Consider the following 13,189-nt stretch of genomic DNA (forward strand, 5'->3'; position numbering starts at 1 on the left):
AAAACAGACCAAATACAGACAGAAGGCAGAGAAATATATAGTTTTATATTATAAAGTATTATGGTATGTGGAAAACAAATTAGAGCTTGATGTCAAAACATGTTGCGGGATAATGCTTTTGTATACTGTAAAAATTTGTCTCCTCATAATGGTTTACTAAAATGCTGAATGGCCAGTAACCATGCAGGAAATATAGGTGGGGCAACCAGATTAAGAGAATTCTGGGTAAAGGAAAGTCAGAGACACAGTTGTTATCCAGAAGAAGAGGAGGCAAGATAAGAATGCTGTAAAAAAGATGTCAAACCATGTGACTAAACTAGATAAAAATTATGGGTTAATTTAACATGTAAGAGCTAGTTAATAGTAAACCTAGACAATTGGGTGAACAGTTTATAATTAATATATGCCTGAATGTGTTTATTTGGGATTGGATTACCGTAGAACCAGGCAGGGAAGAAACTTCTGTCTATAAATGGCACCCAAAAGTTTAATAAAAATGTCCAGGGGTTGGTTGATCCCGAATTTCCTGAGAAACTGCCACACTGATTTCCAAAGTAGTTGGACAAGTTTGCATTCTCACCAGCAATGGATGAGTGTACTCCTTCCTCCACAGCCTCTCCAGCAAAGGCTATCATTGGTGTTTTTCATTTTAGCCATTCTGACAGGTGTAAGATGATATCTCAAAGTTGTCTTGATTTACATTTCCCTGATCGCTAAGGATGTTGAGCATGATCTTAAATGTCTTTTGGCCATTTGAACTTCTTCTGTTGAGAATTCTCTGTTCAGTTCAGTGCCCCATTTTTTAATTGTGTTAATTAGAATTTTAAAGTCTAGTTTCTTGAGGACCCAGCAATACCACTCTTGGGAATATACCCAAGAGATGCCCTATAATATTACAAAAGCATTTGTTAAACTATGTTCATAGCAGCATTATTTGTAATAGCCAGAACCTGGAAACAACCTAGATGTCCTTCAATGGAAGAATGGATGTAGAAAGTGTGGAATATATACACATTAGAGTACTACTCAGCGGTAAAAAACAATGACATATTGAATTTTGCATGCAAATGGATGGAAATAGAAAACACTATCCTGAGTGAGGTGACCCAGACCCAAAAAGATAAACATGGGATGTACTCACTCATAATTGGTTTCTAGCCATAAATAAAGGACATTGAGTCTACAATTTGTGATCCTAAAGAAGCTAAATAAGAAGGTGAACCCAAAGAACAACATAAAGTTATCCTCCTGGATATGGAAAGTAGACAAGATTGCCAGGCAAAAAAGTGGAATCTTGGGAGTGGGGTGGGATGGGGGTAAGGGGAAATGGAGAGAGAAAAGTGAGAAGGGAAGGATGGGGGGAACTTGGGGAAATGGGATGATTGGGATAAAGGAAGGTTGGATAGGGGAGCACGGAAGCACAATTCTTAATGAAGGGAACCATCTTAGATTTGGCAAGAGACTTGAACCTAGAGGGGCTCCCAGGTGCCCAGAGCGATGTCCCCGGTTAGTTCCTTGGGCAGCTGAGGATAGGGAACCTGAAATGGCCCTATCCTATAGCCATACTGATGAATATCTTGCATATCATCATAGAACCTTCATCTGGCGATGGATGGAGACAGAGACAGAGACCCACATTGGAGCACCGGAATGAGCTCCCAAGGTCCCATTGAGGAGCAGAAGGAGGGAGAACATAAGCAAAGAAGTCAGGACCACAAGGGGCGCACCCACCCACGGAGACAGTGGGGCTGATCTATTGGGAGCTCACCAAGGCCAGCTGGACTGTGACTGAAAAAGCATGGGATAAAACCGGACTCTCTGAATACGGCGGACAATAAGCGCTGCTGAGAAGCCAAAGACAATGGCACTGGGTCTTGATCCTACTTCATGTTCTGGCTTTGTGGGAGCCTAGCCAGTTTGGATACTCACCTTCCTAGACCTAGATTGAGGGGGAAGGACCTTGAACTTTCCACAGGGCAGGGAACCCTGACTGCTGTTCGGACTGGAGAGGGAGGGGGAGAGAAGTAGGGAGAGGGGAGAAAAATGGGAGGAGGAAGAGGGAAATGGGAGGCTGGGAGGACGCGTAAATTTTTTTTCAATAAAAATAAATAAATAAATAAAATGTAAAATATCAAAAAAAAAAAGAATGTCCACATAAAGCCTGTGGTAATGGGCCAATCAGTTTTATAATTTATGGAGACCTCTGTGTGATTTTCTTTGGGACTTACTGGCTGTGGGGTACTGGGTGGAACAAAAGCTTCAACAAGCTGTCCCTCATATTACAATGAATGTTTGTCTTTATTTAGTGTGTTGGTTACAAGTTGCCATGGGCAAAGTTCAGGAAAAAAAACAAACAAACAAAAGAGATGAAATTCTGGGTCTTGTTTTGAAAAGAAAAAGGAAGGAATGCTGTACACTATAAAGATTTGTCACTAGTACTGGTTTAATAAAATGATGATTGGCCAATAGCCAGGCAGTATAGGTGGGACAGCTAGACTAAAAGAATTCTGGAAAGACAAATGGCAGAGGAGCAGTTGTTATCCGGAAGCAGGGGAAGCAAGATGAGAATGCTGCACTGAGAAAAATAACCAAACCACATGAATAAGATCTAAGAATTATGGATTAATTTAAGTTGTAAGAGTTAGTAATAAGTATAAAAACATAGATGAATCTTACAGATATTAAACTAAACACAGGAAAAGATACTTTTAGGAGAGCACAATTAACCATTCCTTCTCTTTTATTTGATAAAACACAAGCATAAAAGTAGTCATTTGGAAAATGAATTTTTTTCAGAAGAATTTGGAAATTTGGGTAACTTTAGTGGAGCACAAGGAAATGAAATAAAGGAGAGGCATGAGTCCTCAGTTCATGGGTTTCTACTATGTGTATTCCTCTCTTCCTAAGCCACCCAGAGACACTAGAATGTAGCACTAAACTAGCAAATACTACAAGTAAGTTAAATTTCTAAAGAAGGCAACTTATTCTAGTAAAACAATGTATATAATTGGATTGGGTCAAGAAAAAGGAAGGCTATGGTCAAGTAAAATAAGTATAAATCCCTATGCCAGATGTTTCAAAATGAAGGAAACTGAAGCAAAACTGCTTTCTACAACTCCATGGGCAGTGAAGATGAGTGAGAACGAGCTCAAACATGGACCGATGTCTCTTCTAATTGATGCTGATGAAGGTGTGTGGGAATGAGTTCATGCATGCACCTTCTAATAGATGCTGATATTGCAGCAACAAGACTCATATTTTTCTAGCTAATTCTTATTGTATAAACGCCCATCTGAATTTTCATGGAACTCTTATATGTAAAAAGAAAATAAAGGTGATTGTTATATTTCATAAATTGAGTTAATTGCATAATAAATGGAAAACAGAATTATTGTGCTATTGTCTTCTCCCTTCTTCTCTTCTTCCTCCATTCCCTTCTATAGCCTTGTCTGAAACTCATGTAATACTCCAAAATGTAGCAGTCCTCCTGTCTTGCTGAGCATCCCCAGTTATGTGATAGGCATGAGCCATCACATCCATCTTGGGAAAGGAAACTATAATACTTAAAAATAAAGTGTTTATTCAACATATGTAACTACCAATCTCTTACACATCCAACCAGTTTTTTTTGCAATTATCCAAGCAAAATAAAGAAATCAAAACTCCTAAAAATTATTTTTTGTAAAATTATTTTTTTCCTGATATGCCTGACTAACTGATATATATGGGAGGCCCACAATTTTCTGAAAAGAAGGAGTGTTGGGCTAGCAGGTTAAGAGGGACGGTTGGGGGAAAAACTAGAAGGAGAGGAGGGAGGGAGAGAAAACTGTTATCTGTGATCAGGCCCAGAAAATTAATAAATAAAAATATTTTTCTTACAATGGAAAGTACAATGTTTTATCATCTGTATGCTAGCATTCCACAGCCTCGACAGCAGTCTGATACAGTACACCACTCAGACTGGAGCAAACGCCCCGAGAGACTGATTAATGAACATCATTCTTTACTTACGTTATCTGAAACTCCTGGATGAAGCAAATCCACATCAAAGTTTCCAGACAGACAAACAAATGGTGAAACTGCCGTCCTTCCTTCCCTGCAGCTCATCAGGTGAGACACAAGTGGCGAGTCTTCACGTTCCTTACCTGTGAATTCTGACCAGAACAGGCCTGAGATAGATCCTTTATGTTCTTCTTCCTTTAGATTTTATTTTTAGACCATGTTGGGGATACCCACAGAAACAGCAGACCTGAGCAAGTGGGAGCTCACTGACTCTGGACTGACAGCTATGGAACCTGCACAAGACTGAACTAGACCCTCTGAAGCAGGTGGCAGCTGTGGTTTGGACAGTTTGTGTGGGACAGTGGGACCAGTGTTTATTTCCTACTGCATAAACTGGCTCTTTGAAGCCCATTCCCTATTGTGGGACACCTTGATCATCCTAGATACAGTGTGGAGGGTCTTGGTCTTGCCTCAAGTGATGTGACAGACTTTGTTGACTCCCCATGAGAGGCCTCACCCTCTCTGAGGAGTGGATGGGGGAGGGAGAAGGTAGGAGGAGCAGGAGAGGGAGAGGGAACTAGGATTAGATTGTAAAATAAGATTGTTTTAAAATAAAAATAATAAAAGAAAGAAGTCCTCTGGTTTCTCTTGTCTCAGAGACATCCTTGCTCCATTTTCTTTTTTTCCTTTTAAATTTATTTTATTTTTTTAACTGACAAGTTATTTTTTTTATTAAAAATTTCCACCTCCTCCCCCCTCCTCTTCCCCTCCCTCTCAAGACCAAAGAGCAGTCAGGGTTCCCTGCCCTGTGGGAAGTGCATGGTCCTCCCCCCTCCATCCAGGTCTAGGAAGGTGAGCATCCAAACAGTCTAGGCTCCCACAAAGCCATTACATGGAGTAGAATCAAAACCCAGTGCCATTGTCCTTGGCTTCTCAGCAGCCCTCATTGTCTGCCACATTTAGAGAGTCTGATTTTATCCCATGCTTTTTCCGTCCCAGTCCAGCTGGCCTTGGTGAGCTCCCAATAGATTTTTGCTCCATTTTCTAGGACTGACCCAAAGTCAGTTTAAAAATCAAAACTGTTTAAAAATGATTCAAATTGGTTTTAGTTTCATTTTCCACTACCCTTGTAACTGTCAGTCACAACCTCCACAAATTTCTTTTGTTTAGCAATTTTTTCTTAGCAGAAATAACCCAATTATTCTAAGGCACGCTGACTTTTCTGAAGTGCCAGCCTTCTGAGATAAAAATGGCAGAGTTGGAGCACTGCCAATGGCCTGTATCCCTAACATCCATATTGCATTTCCTTGGGCAAGATTATTACTAAATTGCTCCACAGGGAACTGAAACACACTTACCAATTTTTGACAAGGGGAGTTGATATTCCAGTTTCATATCAGCCAATCGGGACACAATTCGCAGAAAAGCAGCAAAGTCCTCTGTCACTTGTGTGTTGTACTCAAGCAGGGCCTCACTGAAGTCCTCAGGGAGGTCATCAAGGAACACCTAAATGCCAAAGGTTTTTCAGAGAGCAGAGAACACCTTCCTTAAAAACTAAAAACTTGAAGCATTGAAGGTAAAAGACCACACAGTATAACTTTACTGTTTTCAATAAACCCACTTTTTTTTTCTTGATTGAAATGAGGTTAAATTTTTTTGTTCTTATTTGCACTTGAAAGAGCAAATGCTCTACTCATAACACTTGCTCTGAAGCTCCCTAATCAAAACAGCTCTTGTAAGACCAGAAGCACGTCCTCCACTGCCACTGGACTCATGAGTAATTTCAAAGGATCTAGGGACATGTTTGTAGAACAAAGAAGATAGAGCATATTTTCAAGCTCAGAATCAACTGCACCTGGTTGAGAGGTTTTGAAACTCTCACTGTCTTCATTGGGCTTACACTGTTGATCAGTTTTTCAACCTGTACACATGAAAGCTCTGTATCTCTAATTTTTTTCTAGGTTTGTGTTTGTAAACTACAACATATAAAATATGCCCCCACAAATCATCTTCATTTAAGACTTCTAGAGTAGACCTGAAGAACTGTGAAGAAAAGAACTGCACGTTTATCATCCATGCCATCACTGCTGTATCAGGAAGTTACATGGATATTGCTAAGAAAAGCAATGCAAAGCACCAAGAAGAGCAGAAAGAGTGATATGAACGATCTCATGGAAATAAATGCAACTGTTTTAATTAAATAGACAAATGCACATTTTCAAAAATGACCAAGCAAGATGAAAATATTAAAATTGGAAAGCTGTTCTAAGATTTAGACTCCAGAAGTCAAGGGATAGTTTCCAAGACAACTTTGTAATGCTTTCTCAGAGATGACATTGTGACATATTGTCACATTACCAGACACAATTCAACAATGAGGGTGGCTTTGGGGCTTAAATGTATAATTATCTGTATTTCGTGTGCCTGTGAACATGAATATGTGTGGGGGTGCTCTCCACTTAATTTTTTGAAGCAAGGTCTCTCACCATACCTAGAGCTCCCTAATTAGGCTAGCCCACCCCGGGCAGCTCTAGGGATCCACATTTCTCTGACTTTGCAGTTTTGGGATTACAAGGATGTCACAATGTCCATCTCTTCACGTGGGTGCTGGGAATGCACACTCAGATCCTCATGAGTGCATGGCAAGCACTGTATCAAGTCATCTTCCCAGCCCCTGTACACCCTTTCATTAATACTGCGTTTGAATGGAATCGATTAAAATCATGAATGTACTTCCTTCCTATTTATCCACATGGTATGTAACTTTTGAACACATTCATAGAGGGACTTTTGAGTTATTGAAAAAATCACACTATTTACAAAAGGAACAAATTAGTATATAAAACACATTAACTACCCCATACTCATAAAAAACCTATTGCTGCTGAATCATTTATGGAAGAATTTATATAGTAATATTAATTAATTTTATCAGAAGATTTTACCTTTGATTGATAAAACTTGATATTAGCATCTTGGAACTTGGCTGGAATATATCTTCTTCCAAAAAGGTTTGCCAATACTAAGACCAGCTTTTCCATTATATCTTCAGAGAAACGTTTCGAGCCTGTGAAAAACAAAGAGTTCCATGTCATATATTTGAAAAAATGGTTACATCAAATTTTTCATTCTTAAAATAAATGCTATGTTTACTTCATAACAACTTTAGAATAACTTCAGCTGTGGATGCTTCTCACTTGAGCTTTTTTGTTTCTGTGTTTACCTTCATTATCATTTTTATCTTTTCTACTGCTGGACCTTGCTTACTTTGACCAAATTTATGATAATGTCTCTGTCTTTGTCAATGTTCTATGGCTGTAAGGAGACACAATGACCATTTCTTACAAAGAAAGCATGCAATTGGGGCTTGTTTACAATTTCAGGTGTTTTGTGCATTATCATCATGGCAGGCAGCTTGTTGGCACACAGGCAGACATGGTTCTAGAGAAGCAGCTGAGAGTTCTACATCTTCTTCAAGAGGCAGCAAGAAGAAAGTGAGAGCCACTGGGCTTGCTTGAGCTTTCAAAACCCCAAAGCCCACCCCCAATAAACCCCCAGTTCATCCAATTGGGCCACATCTACACCAAGAAAGCCATATCCCCCCTCAAGTAGTGTCATTTCCAAATGGCCATGCATTCAAACACATGAGCCTGTGGGGGAATATTCCTATTCAAACCACCACAGAGATTTTGCTACTGTAACTGCCAGCTGCCAAGTTAATGAGGAGCTGCAACAGATCCATCTGCACCATCACTACCTGCTCATCACTGGAATGTCTTTCCCCATACACTTATGATTACAGGTGAGTGAAATTCCAATAGTTCCGCAGTAATAATTTAAAATCCTTACCACTGTTATAGTAAAGAGAACTTCACATTGACTTCTAAATTTATTCAAAATCTAATCAAAATATGCAATGTTTCAAATAATTTTCAAAGTTCAGGAAGCTAAGTAAGAAGGTGAACCAAAGGAAAAGCATATAGTTGTCCTCTTGGCTATGGGAAGTAGACAAAATTGCCGGGGAGAAAATTGAGAGCTTGGAGGTGGGGTGAGATGGGGGTAAGGGGAGATGGGGAGAGAAAAGGGAGAAGGGGAGAATGGGGGAACTTGGGGAAAAAGGAGGATTGGGATAAAGGAAGGTTGGATAGGAGAGCATGGAAGCACAATTCTTAGTTAAGGGAGCCACCTTAGGGTTGGCAAGAGACTTGAACCTAGAGTGGCTCCCAGATGCCCAAGCCGAGGTCCCCAGTCAGGAAATGAATTTTAAATACATTCTCTGATAGGAATGTTTTTGAACCTTTCTTTTTTGATCGCTTTTTTTTCATTTATTTTACTGCATAAATATGCCTGATTTCCTACTGGATTTAAATCAAGCATTAAGCTAAAAAAAAAAAAAAGATGTAAAGATCAATAGATCAAAATGATAGTATCTCTATCATGTGCTCAACAATCTCTTGTCATTTAAAAGTCCTTCCTTGATAATCAGGAGAAGCTGAGTTGGTAATATGGAAATGGAAAAAGAAGAACCATAATTCCTCTCGCCCCCATTTGGAACATTCTCCTTTCTTTTTTCTTATTCCCTGTGCCAATATATTTCTTCTGGTTCAATTTATTAGTGATTTTCTGGACTTTGCACGAGCTTTTGAAACCTCAATGCCCACTCCATAGTAACTCACTTCCTGTAAATGACCACATTTCCTAATGCTTTCAGACAGTGCCACTTACGGCTGACCAAGTATGCAAACCTATGAGTCTATGCAGACTACATCCACTCAAACCACCACAGTCCACTCCCCCCCACCAGGTCTGTAGTCATATTATAATGCAAGATGCATTTTATCTAAGTTCAAAAGTCCCCATATGTGATCACAGTCTCAACACTATTTAAAATTCCAAAGTTCAATGTCCTTTATGAAACTCAAAGCAATCTCTTTACTGTAACTCACTATAAAATCAAACTATAAAAGCAGGTCACATGCTTCCAACGGCTTACTCCTTTTTTGTTACATGCTTTAAATTACAATACAAAAGCACAGGATAAACACTATCATTCCAGGAGGGAGGAATGTGAGCATATTGAGAGACTGCTGGATCAAAGCAAGACTGAAAACCAGTTGGGCAAACTCAACATTCTGCATCTCTATGTCAAGACACTCTTCAGATCTCCAACTCAGCTTTTGTCACTGTAACACACTTTTCTCTCTTGGTCTAGTTCCACACCTGGTCTGCAGCTCTCCTTGACAGGCATCCCACAGCTCTGGCATCCCCAATATATCGAAGTTTGTAACACAATCTGGGCCTCACTTTCACAGATCTGTGCAATGGTCTCTCTGAGTCTCCATGCAGGGATGCCAATAACAATACCTGGCCTCAGTAGCTTCCCTTAGTCACAGAGTGAGATTTCATAACCCTTTTCTTGTATTCTTGACTCTAAAGCCAGAACTATGTGGCTAAATTTGCCAAGTTCTACTGCTTGCTGGGGCTAGAACTTGGTCTCGTCTTTTAATTACATCTGCATCAGCTTTCTGCTGTTCATGATTTCTTTCACTGCTTAAGGGTTTCTATACTCCTTTGTGCAAGTTGGAAGCTTAGACAGGTGGAGTCGTGTTCTAAGGTCACCACTCCCTTTATCCCATTTAATGTCAGGATTTTACTTAAACTTTTAATCTCCTTGAGTGCAGGATTTAGCTCCATTAGTCTCCCTCGTGTTCCTTTTCTTCAGAAACTGTGTACATTTTGAACTTCTCTTTGTCCAGCTTACTCCTTTTTGTTACTGATCTGAGTAAGAATGATTACTAACAATCACAGGACACAGTCAATACTAGGCTGCCTAGAAATCTCTGCAAGGGTCATTAATCCAGAACTCTTCAATTTAGCATCTGGCATATTTTTGGATAAGAGCAGAAAATTCACAAAACATCACCCAAGTCTCTAGGCCACATACTAATATTTTTCTCCTCTGAAATCTCCATCACTCTCGGTGCTACTATCTTCTGTGTTCCTACTAGTATGACTCATCAAGCCTCAAGTAAAACCTTTAACTGCTTTCCTAATCCAAAGTCTATCTTCTGTCCACAAGCAGTTTGGCAGGCCTGGGATATGCATGTAAAATAAGAAAAGATTGGCTTAAAATAAATAAATAAAAGCTAAAAAATATTTATAGACAGTTGCATTAAGCAAAGAGAAAAAAATTAATAATGTCTCCATGTCATTGTTTGGCACTGGCAGCAGCAAAGAAAGTCCATTGACACATTTCCTTAAACAAAGAAAATCACGCTATTCCCTGGTGACCAAGTATTGAGCTTATGGGGGCCGTTCTCACGCTAACCATGATAGCCTCTCTCACCTACTCAATAATATCATATGATTTCTCAATGCTAAAGACAAAAATATCCGAAACTAAACCCACAGATAACCTTCCTCAACTCAGTTGCAGCCACAGTCCATTTGAGCCACTGCATTCCAAGAGCACGAAAATAGTAGGAATGCCCAAAATGTGATAGTCAATAACTTTGGATCTAGCTTCAGGCTAGTTACATTTGAGTATTGTCTCTGACTTCTTAGATGGTTAAAAACTTGTCCATTTATTTAACTTCTGGGTGCATCCTTTATAAAGTTATGAATTTTGGCTACCTCTATCAGCAACAATAAACAAAACTCTACTTTCCCTGAAATGATTTCATATTTTACAAAACTTTCAGAGGAGTCACAAAATGATATGTTTCTTAGAGGAGAAAACTACAGGGCTGCACAAAGCAAAATATTTCCATCAGCTAGTGACAGAAGAAAAATCAGGAGGCATTGAAGCCACCATGCATTGGGGAATATCACAACATTAATCACAAATATTATGAGAAGGCAATATTTACTTCAGATTTATTTTGGGAAGAATTTATTTTGAAACGCTGAACTCAAAGTTTTTCCATAAAAGCTGTATGGGACTTATTAATACAATTTTGCCCAATATCAGCAAATTTTATATGTATAATTGACCTCAGACACATCCATGAAACATCAGTTATTGATGTACACTGTACAATTATATTCAAAGAAAATAGTGTTGTATGTAATATTAATAGATAATATTAGTTATTATTTGAGGGTGGAATTTTGAGTTTCATATTTCAATAATGTTTTTCTATGCTGTTCTTTAAAATTGATCATATAATTTAATTACAAGAAAATGTTTGATAAATATTGTATATTACATAGTATGATCAGATTCCTTGTGGCAACACACTTTTCAAGTCAAAACTTGCAGTAGTGAATATTTTAAAAACATTGTCTCAAAATAGGACATCGATTAGTACTGATTTCAATTTATCTTATTTGCAAACCTATAATTTAACTATATAATTATCATTCTCCTTTTATTATTTAAAATAAAAAATAATAAGATTTTTATATATACATTGTTACACTTAACTGATACTTTCTCAAGTGATAATTGAATAAATATAGTTCTGAAGTTCTAGTTTTCTACAAATCTATCAGATTTTTTCCCACCATGGGAAGAATTTACACACACACACACACACACACACACACATATATATATAATTTTACATATATAACATATATCAAATATTATTTGATATATAACTATATACTAATAATGATATACTATTTGTATTGTGTATGATTTGATAATATCATTTTGATGTTCAACACACACATACACAGAGACAACATAACCCTCAAACTTACCTTCATGAGTTGGCTGACAGAGATTATGGAAAAGACCTCTTACAAGAAAACTGACAAAAACAAGATTAGACGGTTCATGGTAATGTAAATGTGATACAAGGCCAGCAAACCCCATAGGGTTACCTTCTTGATCTATATGTCCCTAGAGAACAGAAATAATTTGTTAGTTTGGCTCAACTCACGAAATTAGTAACAAGCAGGTTATTCATTATCAGTTTAAAATAGTACATGCCAATCAGACTGTAACTACTAAGAAACCCAACTTTAATAATTACATGAATTACAAGTAGCAGTACTCATTGGGTATTGTCTTCTAATGTTTACTATAATGCAGTCTATAAAAACAAAAATCTAGGGCTACAGAGATGGCTCAGCAGTCAGCAGCACTTGCTGCTCTTCCAGACAACCTGAGCTCAGTTTTCCTGAATCCACACTAAGTGCCTCAACTCAGAGTTATAGAGTGCTATAACTCTAATTTCAGGTACCCTCATGCCCTCTTCTTGTCTCTATGGGCACCTACACACATGTGACATCTACACATACATACACACAAAGGTAGATAAAATGTTTTGTAAAGTTGTACAACCATTCTGGAAATCAGTATGGAGGTTTCTTAGAAAACTGGGAATCAACCTACCACAGAACTCAGCAATAGCACTCTTGGGCACATGACCAAAGGATGCTCATACTACAAGGACGTTTGTTCAACTATGTTCATCACAGCATTATTTGTAATAGCCAGAACCTGGAAACAACCTAGATGCCCCTCAACTGACAAATGGATAAAGAAAATGTACATTTACATACACAATAAAGTACTACTCAACAATAAAAAAAAAAGTCGTCTTGAAATTTGCATGCAAATAGATGGAATAGAAAAAAAATCATCCTGAGTAAGGTAATCCAAGCCCAGAAAGATGAACATATTTACTCACTCGTAAGTGTATACTAGTTGTAAAGCAAAGCATAAAAAGCCTGTAGTCCATGACCATAGAGAAATTAACAAGGTGAACCCCAAGGAAAACATATATAAATTCACCTGGAAAGGAGAAATGGACAAGATTGCCTGACAAAATTGGGATCATGGTTCAGGGGAGAAGGGAGGGCAGAAGGGGAAGATAAGGGGAGGAAAACTTGAGGGAACATTATAGTAGAGATGGAGGAAGAACAGAGATGAGAGCAAAAAAGAAGAGATATTTTGATTGAGGGAGTTATTATGGGGCAAAGAAGACACCTGACACTAGAGAAATTCCCAGGAATATACAAGAATGACCCCAGCTAAGACCCTAAGAAATAGAGGAGAGGGTACCTGAACTGACCTTTCCTTGTAGTCAGATTGATGACTATCTTAAATGTCATCAGAAACTGATGGAAACAGAGGCAGAGACCTGCAGGGGAGCACTGGGCTGAGCTCCCAAAGTTCAGTTGAAGAGTGGGAGGAGGGAGAATGCAAAGAGTTCAAGACCATGATGGGTACCTC

The 13,189-nt window shown here is 38.5% G+C and overlaps 1 protein-coding gene across 1 annotated transcript in view; it reads right to left on the reverse strand.

Annotated features, from left to right (window-relative positions):
- Positions 1-13,189, reverse strand: part of LOC121462568 (probable ATP-dependent RNA helicase DDX60) — a 129,528-nt gene that overhangs the window by 6,672 nt on the left and 109,667 nt on the right. Inside the window, exons 32-35 of the mRNA XM_041674204.1 lie at positions 11,710-11,851; positions 6,948-7,069; positions 5,361-5,508; positions 4,012-4,154 (exon numbers count right to left, since the gene is read on the reverse strand). Coding sequence (XP_041530138.1) covers positions 4,012-4,154; positions 5,361-5,508; positions 6,948-7,069; positions 11,710-11,851 — 555 coding nt within the window. The remainder of the gene's footprint in view (positions 1-4,011; positions 4,155-5,360; positions 5,509-6,947; positions 7,070-11,709; positions 11,852-13,189) is intronic.

The sequence above is a fragment of the Microtus oregoni genome, unplaced genomic scaffold (assembly GCF_018167655.1).
Source record: "Microtus oregoni isolate MIOR12 unplaced genomic scaffold, Mior012 000025F_ref0000491, whole genome shotgun sequence".
NCBI classification, from domain to species: Eukaryota; Metazoa; Chordata; class Mammalia; order Rodentia; family Cricetidae; genus Microtus; species Microtus oregoni.